Source organism: Strix uralensis, chromosome 25 (assembly GCF_047716275.1).
Source record: "Strix uralensis isolate ZFMK-TIS-50842 chromosome 25, bStrUra1, whole genome shotgun sequence".
Lineage (NCBI taxonomy): Eukaryota > Metazoa > Chordata > Aves > Strigiformes > Strigidae > Strix > Strix uralensis.
The window spans coordinates 4,285,574-4,299,571 of NC_133996.1; the positions used below are offsets into that span (position 1 = coordinate 4,285,574).

Genomic DNA, 13,998 nt, shown 5'->3' on the forward strand with positions numbered 1-13,998 from the left:
TTCCTCCCCGTGCACACTCCAGGGCACGTCCCAGCTCCTCCCTGGGTGATTTCCTGGTGGGGTGAAGCCGGTGTTCCCCAGGCAGAACCGGGATGCTGCCAACCCCAGATCCATGGGGCGAGCAGGGCCACGGCACCCCTGAGCCCCCCCATCCCCCTGCCCAGCCCCCAGCCCACCCTCACAACCCCAAAGGGGCTTTGCAACCCTCATGCCATCACCCGGGAGGCAGGATCCACCCGCATTTCACCCCAAGACGGGTGATTATTCCTTAATTGCGAACAAAACAAACAAATAAAGCCCGGGCTGGCCCTTGCTGAGCTGGAAGGAAACGGCCTCGGTGCCATTCCCAGCCCTGGGTTTGCTGCTGGCGGCTCTTTGGGATAATCGTTTGGTGATGGATGTTAACGAGCGGCTCAGCCAGTCGGGCTGGAGCGCGTCAGCTCTTTTTAATGGGCCGATGTTTTCTCTGGAGCCATCAGCACGCTGGTCCCTCTCGGCTGGGCAGTGCCAGCGTGTATCTCCCGGTTTATCACCCGGCCACCGGCTCTTCCCCCAAGGATCTGCAACACCTTGTTCATCCCATCGGCTCCGCGGCCGCATCCTGCCCCACTGCCCAGGGGTATCGTGAATGGTGGGTCCCCCAAACCGCCCTGCCCATGGAGCGCTCAGCACCCGGCCAGTCCTTCCTCCTGCACCCCAATCCCTCCAGCCCTGGGATGGGCCAGAGGGGCGGATCCTGACCCCTAAAGCCATTTGGGCCCTCTGAGCATCTTGGGAAACTCCTGATCCGGCTCTTTTGCCAAGAGGATCAAAGGGGTTTTGCAACGAGAGGTGGCTGCTTCATTTTTTATCAAGTTCCTTGGAAAATCACTTTCTGTCAGGGGTCCCCTCCTCCCGTGCCTCAATTCGGGGCCTCGTGGGGAGTAACCAGGAGCAGCATTTAATCCTGATGGAGATGCCTGGTGGAACCACACAATGACATCAGTGGGAGCCAGAGAGCAAAATGCTGGCATGAGGAGTGTCCCCACGCAGGGACCCCAGCGGAGGAGACTCCAGCCCCCCATGGGGACCCATGGGCTGTTGGTGCATCACGGGGTGGGGAGGATTTTAGAGGAGACCAGGGCTCAGGGTCCCCTCCTCTCCCTTCCATCCCCAGCTGTGGGTCCTCCTAAACACTCCATTTACCCCCAAACCCAAATCCCCCCATCGCTCAGTTACTCTTTCCGCAGCCAACTCCAGCTTCCAGCGGCAGACCCCCGGGAGATGGGAGAGGACAACGCGCTGCCATCGAGCCCCAGCTTCAGAGACGGACTTTGCAGCACCCAAGAGCTCTGCAATGGCTTTTCCCGAGGCGAAATGCCCCAGGCTGGGGGTCTGGGGGGGTTTCAGGGGTGCATTTGCAATAAATCCCTGTGAGGATCAGCGCTGGCTCATTCCCTGACCTGGCTTTTAAGGCTGGATCCCAGCTCCAAGCAGGAACTGGGGGAATGGGAGCGGCGGCTGCAGATGCGGAGCCTGGAGTCGTGCCCGTCCGTCCGCGGGACCGCGGGGCATCGGGCACCGGCTGGGCGGGGAGGCGCCTCCTGGAAATGTCTGCAGGGTTAAACGCCGCGGAGAAACGAGCTCTTCAAAGTGATGGGAATTGTGGGGATGAAAGGAAACGGGCGTCGGGAACACGGCTGGCCTGAGGAGGAGGTGGTGGCTTGGCCCGCAGTGGGGCCATGCGGTGGGTTTTAGGGACTGGGGTTGAACTCTGGGAGCTGGGAGCACCCGGCATCAGAATCAGAATCACAGAATCCCAGAATCATCTCGGTTGGAAAAGCCCTTGAAGCTCCTCCAGTCCAACCATGAACCTCACACTGACCGTTCCCAACTCCACCAGATCCCTCAGCGCTGGGTCAACCCGACTCTTCAACCCCTCCAGGGATGGGGACTCCCCCCCTGCCCTGGGCAGCCCATTCCAACGCCCAACAACCCCTTCTGCAAAGAAATCCTTCCTAATATCTAGTCTACTCTCCGGAGCTGGTGGGCTCCATCCCCCCGGGGTGTCACCCCCCGGAGCGTCACCCTGTGTCTCCCCGGGGGGGACACACAGAGCCATTGCTCCCTGCAGCCGACTGGCGCGGGGCAGGGGGGGGGTCCCTGGGGACACTGCTGGCCAGGGAGAGAGGGCCCTGGGGTGGGGGGAGCGTCAAGCCGGGGGGCCCTGGGGGCCGGGCCGCGGGGTGTCAATGGGGCACCGGGCCCGGAGCATCCCTGGGGCAGCCCCGGGAGGGCCCTTTAAGGCGCGGCCCGGCCCGGCCAATCAGCGCCGGGATTCCCGCACGCAGCGGGCCGCGCGCGGAGGGGCGGGGCTCCGCCGGCCTGCCCCGCCCCTTCTCCCCTTTGACCCGCCTCTTTCCCTATCCGCTCCTCTGATTGGCGCTCACCCCAGCCCCCAGCTTCCTCTTGGGCCTATGAAAGCGCCGGAGGAGCGGCGAGGCCGGGCAGGGATTGGCGGCGGGGCCGGGCCAATGGGGGCGCGGCGGCGGGGCCTATATAAGGCGGCGGCGGGGCGCGGGGCAGCGCAGTGCTCAGCGTAGCCGGTGGCGGGCGGGGGGCGGTGCGGGCCGGTTCGTTGCAGCGACCCCCTCCGGGCACCGACCGCGCCTCCCCGCCTCCGCCCCGTGGGAAACGCCCCTCAGAAACACCTTTTTTTGCGCTTTTTTTGTTCGTTTGTTTGTTGCTTTGGTTTTGTTTTTTTAAAAATTTTTCCTCCCGTTTCCCTTCCCAACCCGGCACTTCCGGCTGGTTTCCGGGCCGTTTCCGGGTGACTTGAGCTCCTCTTCCGGTGGCGTTTCAGCCGGGGGGAGGGCGATGCTGGTGGCGGCAGCGGCGGGGCCCGTTCCGGGCGCCTCGGAGCAGCGCGGAGGAGGAGGAGGAGGAGGCCGCTTCAGCGTCCTGTCGTGGGAGCAGGTGCAGCGGCTGGACCAGATCCTGGGCGAGGCCGTGCCCATCCACGGCCGCGGAAATTTCCCCACGCTCTCGGTGCGGCCCCGCACCATCGTCCAGGTGAGGCCCGGGGAGGCGGCGGTGGGCCCCGGGGGGGCGGTTTGGGGGGGGGGGGGGGGGGGGTGTACGGGCCGCGCTCCGCCGCCTCGTTGGACTCTGCCCCGCTCCCGCGTGGGTCAGGGAGAAAATAAAACTGCTGAGGCGGCGGTAACCGGGGCCGCCGGGCCCTGAGCCAGCCCGGCCGAGCACCCTCTGCTCCCCCCTCCCCGCCCCCCCCGGCTCAGGGCAGAGCGCCCCGCCAGGCCGGGTGCGGGTCCCCCCGGAGGGGCTGAGGATGCTCCGGGGTGTGGGGGGTCACAGCCAGGAGGAGTGCGGAGGGGAGCCGCCCCCCATCGTCCCGGGGGGGGCTGGGCGCTCGGTTGGCCCCCCCCTTCCCGGTCCTGGATGTCTCGGGGTGGTGTGGGGGGGGTGCTGCCTGCGCCGGGCTCTGCTCTGCCGGCAGTCTTAGCAGAAATACCTAAAGACCCTCCTGGAAACAGCTTCCTCTAGAAAAATCACGCGCGGTTAAAATTTGTGCCTGATCCCCAAAGTCGCTGCAGCTCGTGCCACGGATCCCGCTTTGCTTCCTCCCAGCCCTGGGATTCTTCTTTTTTTTTGAGTCGGTTTGGTGGCCTAAGAGGTTCGAAATGTGGGTGGCCGAGTGGCTTTTTGCAGCTGCTGCCATGAAATGGCTTCGTGCTGGTGGACATGTTGGGCTTGTGCGTTGTGAGAGGCAGTTATTAATTTAAATGCCAGATCAAATGTCAGTGTCCTTTGATTCCTGTCACACTGACTGTATCCTCCAGAGTCTGCCTAAAGACTTCATCTTGTTAAAGAGTTCCTGTTAGTTTAACCATAAAGTAATAACTGTGTTTAATATTAAACTTAACAATGTAGTTCAAATAAGCTGATGCATATTCATGTTTGGGAGGCAACTTCATTCCTCAGTAATGACTCATCAAATGTAAAATCGGGCATGTTAGCTTCTAATTAAAAAGGCTATTCACAAAGCTAAAACCCAACTGGCTTTCACAATAAACTAATCACCAGGATTTCGAAGCCTCAGCTGCTTGAAGTATTTCTACTTAAGCCTAGAAAATGGAAAGGTGACATTTGAAAGACACTTTGCTGTATGAAAGCCTCAGCTGATTTCAAATTCCTCGAGTTCCTGCTGCATCTGTCGGGGGCAGAACTGCTAAACATTGCCTGCTAAAGCTTTAAACTGACCGACAGATGAGAGCTGCTGTCAGGACACTGCCCTTGGGTTGTGCAAGGCCAGCGAAGCTCAGGGCTGGGAAAAGCCCGGCATGGTGCAGCATCAGATGTTCCACCAGTTATTACTGTTTGGTTCCACAAAACTGAAGCCATTCGGTGTCAGAGCTGCTGAAAAGGATGTTGCCACTAGCAACTTCAAACACTAAATAACTGAGGGCTGTAATTCTGACCGACCGCGCTGGCAGACCCTGTATTTAGGGCTGACTAATCTGAAACAAGTAACCTAAAAGGCAGTTATTTATTGCACGCTCTTGTTGTTGTGGGAGGTGGGAAGCGGCAGGTCGGGACGCAGGCAGGGTTTGCTCCCTGCCTGGCTGTCAGAGTCAATTATGTGAACCACACGTAACGTGAGGTGCTGTTTTGGGAAGCAGGTCAGCAGCTGCCTAACCCTCTAAATATCCAACCCCCTGGGGAAAAAAAACCACATACCTGAACCCACGGGCTGCAGCCAGGGAGATGTGCTTCAGGTTGAGACTGGTAGGCTGAAGCCCGCTGTCCTCGGGGGAAGTGGAAAGGCTTGCTGCTCCCTGGTGCTCTGCAGGTTGGAGGAGTGTTGGGTGATTTGGGACAAGACTGATTTGAGCAGTTGGAATTTCCCCCCCCCCGCCCTTTCTGAATACATCTTGCATGGGCCGATCTGTAAACCTGGGGAGCTCCAGAAAGCCTGAAGCTCATGGGTCAGAAATGCTGCGGGTCCTGAGCTGCGCCCAGAAGGGGCTTAAGCAGATATTCTTTGGGGCTAGGAAATTAATCTGGAATGAGATCTTCTCCCAGCACTAGTCCTAGCTCTGCATCTAACACTTTTGTGACCTATATCTTGTCTAGCTAAGCCTAATAGCACACAAAACTCTTAACTCCACTAGTAGTGCTGGAGTTGTGCCTCGGGTGAGTGAGTCCAGTGACTGATCAGGTGGCAACAAATGCACACCAGGAACTCCCCTGGGTCAACTGCATGATATTGGTTCTACAGGGGGGAATAACCCTGTGTCTCTTCTAGGAGTAAATTCAGTTTTCAAACTACCTGCGTTTGAAAACAACTGCTTTCATGGCTGGGTTGGATGTGCTGGTGGGGACTTCCGATGGTGAATAGCTCGCTGGTTAACTGTTGCCTGACATGTGACTGTCACCATTCAGTTGGCAAACAGCCTGGGAACACTTCTAGCCTGAGCAGCAGCGTCAGGGAGTAATAGGGGAAACACCAGTGGAGAAGCTGCATCATGAGACTTAACCACCTCCAAGTTTAAAAGCGTTCATCAGTTTGCTCCAAGGTATCTCCTGTTTGCACGGGGACCTTGGGCAGCAGAAGTTTGCTGGCGTGGCCTCTTAGCTGGGTCACCAAGAGGTCTGTGACGTGCTGAGGGTTGCGTACCACAGGCCTTCACCTTTTCTGTATTGTTTCTTCTAAACAAAACTCGGAGGGGCAGTTTTACAGCTGCTGAGACTCACTGGTGCTGCAGTGCTCTGACATCTCCAGAGCTGTCTGCTCAGGGCTGTGTAAACCAAGCGAAGGTTTGGGCCCCTCTGATAAAGTTTTGAATTTCAGTGGGGCCTCTCAAACTAGGACAGCCTCTCAGGGCTGAGTAGCCCAGTCAAACTGGCTTCTAGTGATATAATTTGTCCATTTGTATCCCAAGCTTTGGCTCTTTCAAGCTCTAGCCTTGCATCTAGCGCCGGGGGAGCAGGCTGGCTAGCTGGGACTCTCAGGACAGTGAATAATTGTTGGAGAGAAACATGAAAGCAGGATGAGAGATGGGAAGAGCTTCTGGTGGAAGATGTGAACTTAATCTTCCTGGGATCTTTGCGCTCAGTTAAACTCAAATTATAAGCTGGTGTCCAGATAGTTTATTTTATGGTCTCAGGGTTATTTCAGCCTCCTGCATGTTAAGTAATCAGGCAAGTGATTCAGCTTCACTCTAAATGAACAAAGCTTTGGAGGTACTGGTGGGTGTGCCAGGACTGAGCAGGCAGCATTAAAATCACCAGAGTAACACCCGTAAGATGAAAGCTGCCTCTTGTGCTTGATAGCATGCCAAGTTCAGCACGAAGCTCTGACACACTGGAAATTGTTAGGATACACTTACTAGTTAGGACATGAACTTGCATACGCCTGGCTGGGGCTTTTGAGCAGTTCTGGCATCTTGATTTGCCTTTAATGAATCTTGACAGGCAAAGGGGATGGCTAAAAGGAGTGAGCCACCCTGATTAAATCAACAGGGACTGCTGCAGACTGTGCTGCCGCCTTGTATTTGGAGTCTTTTTTTTGGATCGGCTGGTCTTAGCTGGCTGGAAGGGCTGGCTGCAACCGTGGGGGGATGAAGGGGGCAGAGAGCACCCTGAAGAATGGGTTCAGATAACCTCTCTGCTTTGGGGGGGGAAGGAAGGGAAGAGCAAGCAGCTGTACTGGAAGCAGAAACATCTGTCTGTGGCAGTAAGAGCCCTCTAATGCAAGGGAATAAGTCAGGGAGAGCCACCCCCGGCTGCTGGCAAGACTCTGGATGCTTTCCAAAGTGACCTATTTCTAATGGATTAGCTTTTTATTTCCCTGGCTTGCACTGGAGCGACCCATATAAGTGCAGGGAGTGAATCCTGCTGCTGTAACCAGACTGCTCCAAGAATGCTTTCTCGCTTCTCACTGACTCTCTTTATGCCTCAGGTTGTCCGTAGTCGCCTGGAGAAGAAAGGAATCGCAGTCCATAATGTAAGGTTGAATGGCTCAGCAGCTAGTCACGTTCTGCATCAAGACAGTGGCTTGGGGTACAAAGACCTAGATCTCATCTTCGGTGTAGATCTGAAGACTGAAGATGTCTTCCAGCTTGTTAAAGATGTGGTCATGGACTGCCTTCTTGACTTCCTCCCAGAAGGTGTCAACAAAGACAAGATCACCCCCATGACTCTAAAGGAGGCGTACGTGCAGAAGCTTGTGAAGGTGTGCAACGAGACCGACCGCTGGAGCCTCATCTCTCTCTCCAACAACAGCGGGAAGAACGTGGAACTGAAATTCGTGGACTCTCTCAGACGGCAGTTCGAGTTCAGCGTGGACTCCTTCCAGATCATCCTGGATTCGCTTCTGCTGTTTGGGGAGTGTTCAGAGAACCCCATGGCTGAAAACTTCCACCCCACGGTCACGGGGGAGAGCATGTACGGGGACTTTGAGGAGGCAATGGACCATCTCCGGAACAGGGTCATCGCCACGAGGAACCCGGAGGAGATCAGAGGTGGGGGGCTTCTGAAATATTGCAACCTCTTGGTGAGGGGGTTTAAGCCCAAATCGGAAGTGGATATGAAGGCACTACAGCGATACATGTGCTCCAGGTTTTTCATAGACTTCTCCGACATCGGTGAGCAGCAGCGGAAGCTGGAGTGCTACCTTCAGAGCCACTTTGTTGGGATGGAGAGCAAAAGATATGACTATTTGATGACCCTCCACAGGGTGGTCAATGAGAGCACAGTCTGCCTCATGGGACACGAAAGGAGGCAGACCCTGAACCTCATTGCCATGCTGGCTGTGAGAGTCCTGGCTGAGCAGAACATCATCCCCACGGTCACAAACGTTACCTGCTACTACCAGCCAGCTCCTTATGTCAGTGAAATAAACTTCAACTACTACGTCACCCACGTGCAGCCCTTCCTGCCTTGCAATCAGTCTTACCCAACGTGGCTTCCCTGTAACTGAGCCAGGACAAACTTCAGGGTCTGTCCTCCAAGGTACTTCCTTGCCTTGGGGAATGGGGAGGTGGGGGGGGAGGGCAAAAAAAACAAACAAACAAACAACAAACCTTCCTAGAACTGCAACAAAAGGAAACTTCCTGGACTCTCGCTTGAGTGTCTTGTTCCTGGGGTTGTTGGAACGAGGCCTGTCTGCTGTACACTGTGATGGGAAGTGCAGTGTTATGGAAACTAGATGACTTGGACGTTTACAGGAAGACTCGATCGCTTACTGAATTCTGGAGGCAATGGGGGAGGGCGGGGGTGTGTGAGGGGAGATTGTAGAATTACACTAAGGTAGAGCTGCACTGCCCTGAAATGGATCTGAATTGTGTTTTTTAGTGCAGGAGGTGTTATGGGTGTGCAGACTTGTGGTTTCTGAAGATAGAAGCCAGAGTGGCTAATTCCTCTGAAGGACCAAAGAATCCTGTTTAAGTGCCTGTAACAATATAAACACAACTGTACTGTAAACCTTATTTTTTTTGCAGGGGCTGACATCCTAAGAGCTTGAGTGAGGATGTCTGAAGAGGAAGATGTTTCTGTTTGGGGTGGGGAGGGTCGTAAGATCATTTCTAGTAACCTCGCTGAAGCAAGAATGGGATTGCAGGTTACATGTCGCTGAGGTTTTTTGGCATGGCTTTGCTGCCTGTGAAGGACCAGCTGTAGCAAATGGCTGTCAGAGTGGAGGTGCATAAACAGGGGTGGGCTTTGACTGACTACGTGTAAATGCCTAAAACTGGGGACACTGGGGTGGGGGGGAGTGCATGGTGGAAAATGCTGTGCAGAGCTTTATGGAGAAAAGGCAGCAGGGACCTACAGAAGAATTTATTCAAGCTCCCGAGTCTGCAGTGCCAAAATGTAATCATGTACATAAATGATGAGGCAGAAGATCTGTCCAGGAGCCTGCCCCAGGCTACTGTACCTAATCGTGTATTTTCTAGGGGAATTTGAAATGCTGCTTTTTTTTTTTGGCATGCAGTGTGGTTTTAATGCACAAAGCCAGAGGCCAGCTGGGTTATCTGGGAAGATGAGACTTGTCCTTTGAAGCACAAACCAACTAGTTCATTAGTCAGTCATCTCCGGCTGTTGCTGTGATGGGGGCTGGAGCCTGTGTCCTCCTAGGAGATAGGCAGACCTCTTCCAGCCTCTGGCCTCCTACGGCTGGAGATCTTCCCTCTGCCCTTGGGCAGGTCCTATCTTCAAAAGCAGCCTGTGTCCAGCGATGTGATTCCACATGTGAGCCACTGATAGCATTTGAAATTCATTCTCTAGCTAGAAATGGAGCTTGGGGGTTGGGAGGTTGTGCAAAAGTCAGTTGGCCTTAGGAAAAAAAAAAAGTATGTCTTCTCTAAACAAACCCTCTTGTGTCTTGAGGATTTGGCGCTCTTAGTCAAACGTGGCTTTGAAGTTGTTGGGTGTCTAGAGCACAAACAGTCTTTCACTGCGGTGCCTGGATTGCCATGCCCGTTCTCGTGAAACATCATCTCAGACTTAACTATGCACGGAGGGAGAGGTGGGCGAGCCAGCAGGCACTCCCTGGAGATGCTGCTCTGGGAACACTGTGACTTCATGGTGCTTCCTCTGAGGCTGACATACTTGAGTATCTTTAACTTGGTTTTTTTTGTTGTTTTTTTGTGACAAAACTGTAATAGCTGGGCAGATTGAATGCGCTAATAAAGACTAGATCCTTGGAATGTGTATAGCCAGATTGCTACCTTTTTTGGGGTAGGGGTGATGTGGAGTGGGTGTAAGGGGTGGGGGGGAGTGATCTGGGGGCTCTTGCACTTAACATGAACTAACCAATTGGAAATTGGTCCAGCTTTGCTTCCCATCCAGTCAGAGCTGAAGAAGTGTCACTAACGATGTAGTTATTACAGGTTTAACTGCCTTCCTGTAGAACAGCTTTGCCTTCACGGTCAAGGCTGGTGTGTAGACTCTGCCACAGCCCGGTAACTCCCTGGTGCCCAGAGCCTAATCCCTGTGGTGGGAGCTTGAGATTTTCCAGTGCAAGGTAAAACTGGTTTAAGGGCTGCTTTTGAGATCCTAAGTGTGTCACCTTCATGGCTTCAAGGAAATATTTTTTCTTGCATTTTAAACTTCAGATGAACATAGATGACATGTAGCATGCTTTTTTTTTTTTACAGGCTGCTTACCCTCTACCCACAGACACATAGACGCACTAAACTGAGATTCCCTCCTTCCCTTTAAGGTGTCAAAAAGATTCCCTACAGCCAACAGCTCGACAGGGCAACTTACGTTGAGATTGCACTTTTGATTTACGGAGTGTGTGTGGTGGGACTCTTGTGAATGGGTTGAATCTGAATTTTTCTAGACCTTGCAGTGATACTGTGCTGCCTCCTGTGAGGGGGCAATTGGAAGATTCCAGTAGCTTGAATGGCACTTGATTTTGTTTTAAATGTCTTTTTTTCCTACACCTGTATCACTTGTCATGCAATGGGCTTGACATAGACTCACTAGATTCTTTAGAATCTGTTACAAATAAATACAGTGTATTCAAATTTGTTGGGTTTTTTTGTTTGCTTGTCCATCCGGGTAGTGTGGTGTTGAGAAGGTTGACCCTACCCCCATCAAGAACCAGGCTCTGAACCAACTGGTTGCCTCGAGAGGAGTGAGCCAAGATCCTGGGTCTGGACCTGGCCCAGTGCTACTTGTACGTCAGGCTGCTCCGTCCCTCAAACCGAAGCAGCTACGCAGCCTGGGGAGCGTGTAGCTGTTGGCAGGTCACTCCTGCGGCCAAGGGAGGCTTCTATTTATAACACTCTTCAGTGTTGTGCATCTTCCTTTTTTTTCTGGTGCTCCTCAAGTTGCTGGTGGGGGAGGGTGGCCCGATGTGGAGCCTGCTGGGTGTCGGTGGTGATCTGAGGTCGCTGTTGGTGGGGGCGGTACTGGGAGACTCTTGCTGCTGCTGCTGGCTTTCCATGACTTTGTTCTCTGCTGCTGATGGTCATGAACAGCAAAAGGCTGCTTGAGTAATTCAGACTTGCTTGTTTTGTGTAGCTGACCCACCTGCAAAGTGGTTCCTCTTAGAAAGTGGAGGGTGAGGGGCTCTGAAAGGTTTATCTCCCCAAAAAAAGCTTGGATCTGCTGATGTTCAGGCCAGATTCCCGTGTGGTGGCTGGAAGCTGGCTGCCTCTAGCTGGGTGCAAGCTCCTCCAGCTCTGGCTGCCCTCCAGTCTAAGATGAAGTTTCACTTCCCCTTGTCAACCTACAGGCAGTTCTGGTTCCACTGCAATGATCGAGCTGATGACGTGCCAGTCCCTCTTTGGGACAAACTTGCTGGCTCTGCATCTCCAAATTTTTTACAGTCTGGGGCCAAGCTTCCCTCTAACAACAGGTCTGGGTTGTTCTTGCTGGGCTGGCAGGGTGTAAGATCGTGTCCCTGTCGCCTGCTCAAGTAGGACTCTGCTCTTGCAGAGCTGATTTCTCTTGAAACCCGTTGCCAGTGAGATGGGATGTTTGCCTCTTGCTGGCGCACAACCCAGCACAAAGCTCCTTCCTTCCCCGAGCGTGTCTCACGTATGGGAGTGACTCTAAAATATCTGCTTAGTTTGTCAGCTGTCTCCTCAGTGCCAGTGGTCGGTCCTGCCGATGGCTGTTGATGCTCTGGTGAATAAGCTGCCTCTGGATTTGTGACCCTGAGCAGAGCAGCAAAAGCCCTGACAGTCGGCTTGTCATTGTTGGAGCGGATCAGACTATACAAAGGGATGTTCGTGGAAAGTACTAGTTGTGATCAGAAAGGAGCTATCAATGTTTACAACCGAGATTTGGATCCCTCTTTTGTTAATTGTCAAATAAAAAAACAAACATATATTTTTCTCACAGCCTGTAGTCTGTCATTATTTTTCTCTTTGAACAGAGAGTGATGGACAAGTCAGGATGTGCCCGAGTATCTGCTGGATGAGATTCGGTCTCTAGCGATGGGTGTGTTGGTGTGTGCTGGGTGCCTGAGTGTGTTTCTCTTGGCCTTGGCTCTGGAGGTTTGCTCCGAGGAAGGACGTGTGTTGGGGTGCCTGTGGCTCTGCCCCAGCAATTCCCTATATTTAGGCCACTGGTTTTATGCCCGTGGCAGACTGGTCCGGGTTATGCTGGCAGTGCCCAGCTCAGACAACTAGTCAGGAGTGGAGAAGCCCACACCACGGCCGGCGTGTGAGCACGGCAGTACGGCACGAGCCCTGCAGCACCTCTGCAGAGGGCCGCCGGGTGATCGATGCCTTGAGATGCGTCCAAAAATATTCAGTGTTGTATCAGCCAGATCGTTTCCAGGGCTTGTGGTGCAGGGTTTACATCTGCAGACCTGCCCACAGCAGCTTTTCTCCTGGAAGGACACCTGGCCGAGCTCCAAAATCACTGAAACCGGAGGAATTTGTCTTGAATCTCCAGAATGCAAGAAGCATCTTGCTCCAACCTTCCTGCTTTCAGCTGTCCTTAATCTGTCAGCTCAATGCCGAGGGTGGCACCGTCTATACGCAGGCGGGTAGCTAGACCCAGCATGGCATCCAAATTGATTCTCAGTCGCTTTAATTAGCCTCTCTCTTGTAGTACGCCAGCGTTTCTACCCGGTTTCCCTCCTCCTCGGTAGCCGCTCGGGCAGCGCGGGTGTTAACTCTGCTATTTGAGATCATGCAGAATGAGAGAACAGTCTGTCTGTGCGGCTCCTCTTTCCATTTATAGCTGTGTTTAGGCGATCCAGCACACGGACCCTTGTGCTCTGACGCCTGGTGCCAAGCACGGGACAAATGCTTCATTGATATGTACATACCGGGAGGGCAGTTTGCTCCCGGCGGGGCTGTGGCAGCGGGGTTGGGACGGAGCTGAGCTGCCGGAGGATGGCACAAACTCGGTCGCCTTTGCTGCGGTCCTGAGCCCCGGGGAAGAAGCTGAGCCTTGCGGGGGTGAAGGCTGAGAGTGAGAAAACAGGCAGCGTGCAACTTGTGCCCTGTCATTGAACCCTCCTATCTTATCTCCTGGCCCTGGTTGCTGGCCGCTGGAGGTTCTGGTCCAGGCTTTTGTATTACAAATAGGATTTCAGCTTATGTTGGAGCTGCTGTGGAGGTGGAGGAGTGTTTAAAAGGCTTTTTTTTTTTTCCGTTCTGTGCGTGGGGTATTTGCGGTGATCAGCTCCAAATGCAGTTTGCTGCAGACCTTTCTGCTAGCGGCAGTGGGAAGCTCCGTGAAACCCCTGGGTCAACCACTTTCCCCCACCTCTGACTTCTTGCATCCAGCCTCGAATCAGAAGCTCAGGTGTCCCCTCCTGAGCCATCACAAGAAGAGATCAGCCTGCGCAGAACCTCTCGCTTGCTCCGCAGCGATCCAGCTCCCCTCAAAAAACCCACGTGCTTCGGCAAAAGTTAACGCCGGCTCGCCGGGTGCCAGCTCTTGCCTGCTTCTTCTCTTCTAGCAGCCCCTGCTTGGGTGGAGCGAGCCACGACGTCGGCCGTAGCCGGTGAGAGCCCCACGTGTGCCAGAAGCTGCGGTCGCGTTGCTGCTCCCTCATCTGGGTGGATCCAGGTGCCCAGCCACCCATTTCAGCTTGTAGAAACTTGATGGCTCTGACAAATTTGATTGAAATCATCTGCTGGCATCCCAAGTTATTAAGGGGAATGACTGACAGCCATCTCAAAGTCATGTTTGCTTAGAAAAGGAGGGAAAAAAGGTCAATCTGCAGCCTCGAGCTGTTGCACAACTGAGCTGTGAGATGGGCCAGGGATGGGGTGTCCTTGCACCCCCCTACCCCAACCCGCTGCACGTCCCTTCAGCGATGCCAAGGGGAAATAATGGCATTTCCAGGAGAGAAGAGGACTTGTAGGTGGGACCGTGGGTTTGGAGCCAGGCATTAGGCTGGAGCGGTGCCAGGGGAGGCGCAGGGCGATGTGTAATGTGTTATCTCTCTCCCCGTACAAGCGAGGACATGCATTTTCACTCTTAAGAGCTCACATCGTTCTTCCAGCGTGTGGTAGCTGTTCCCAC

At 54.1% G+C, this 13,998-nt stretch overlaps 1 protein-coding gene across 3 annotated transcripts; it reads left to right on the forward strand.

Moving 5' to 3' along the window:
- Positions 1-2,578: 2,578 nt before the first annotated feature.
- Positions 2,579-10,529, forward strand: TENT5B (terminal nucleotidyltransferase 5B). 3 transcript variants are annotated; one of them, XR_012632212.1, is made up of 3 exons: positions 2,579-3,051; positions 6,959-10,021; positions 10,155-10,529. XR_012632212.1 is itself a non-coding variant. In XM_074894259.1 (3 exons), exons 1-2 carry the CDS (start codon positions 2,857-2,859, stop codon positions 7,976-7,978), a joined length of 1,215 nt encoding a protein of 404 aa, XP_074750360.1. In that variant the 5' UTR covers positions 2,579-2,856; the 3' UTR covers positions 7,979-8,010; positions 8,499-10,529. The 3 variants fall into 3 exon arrangements, 2 of the variants coding, with proteins under 2 accessions (XP_074750360.1, XP_074750359.1); XM_074894259.1 differs by having other exon boundaries at positions 6,959-8,010; positions 8,499-10,529; XM_074894258.1 differs by having other exon boundaries at positions 6,959-10,529.
- The last annotated feature ends 3,469 nt before the right edge of the window (positions 10,530-13,998 follow it).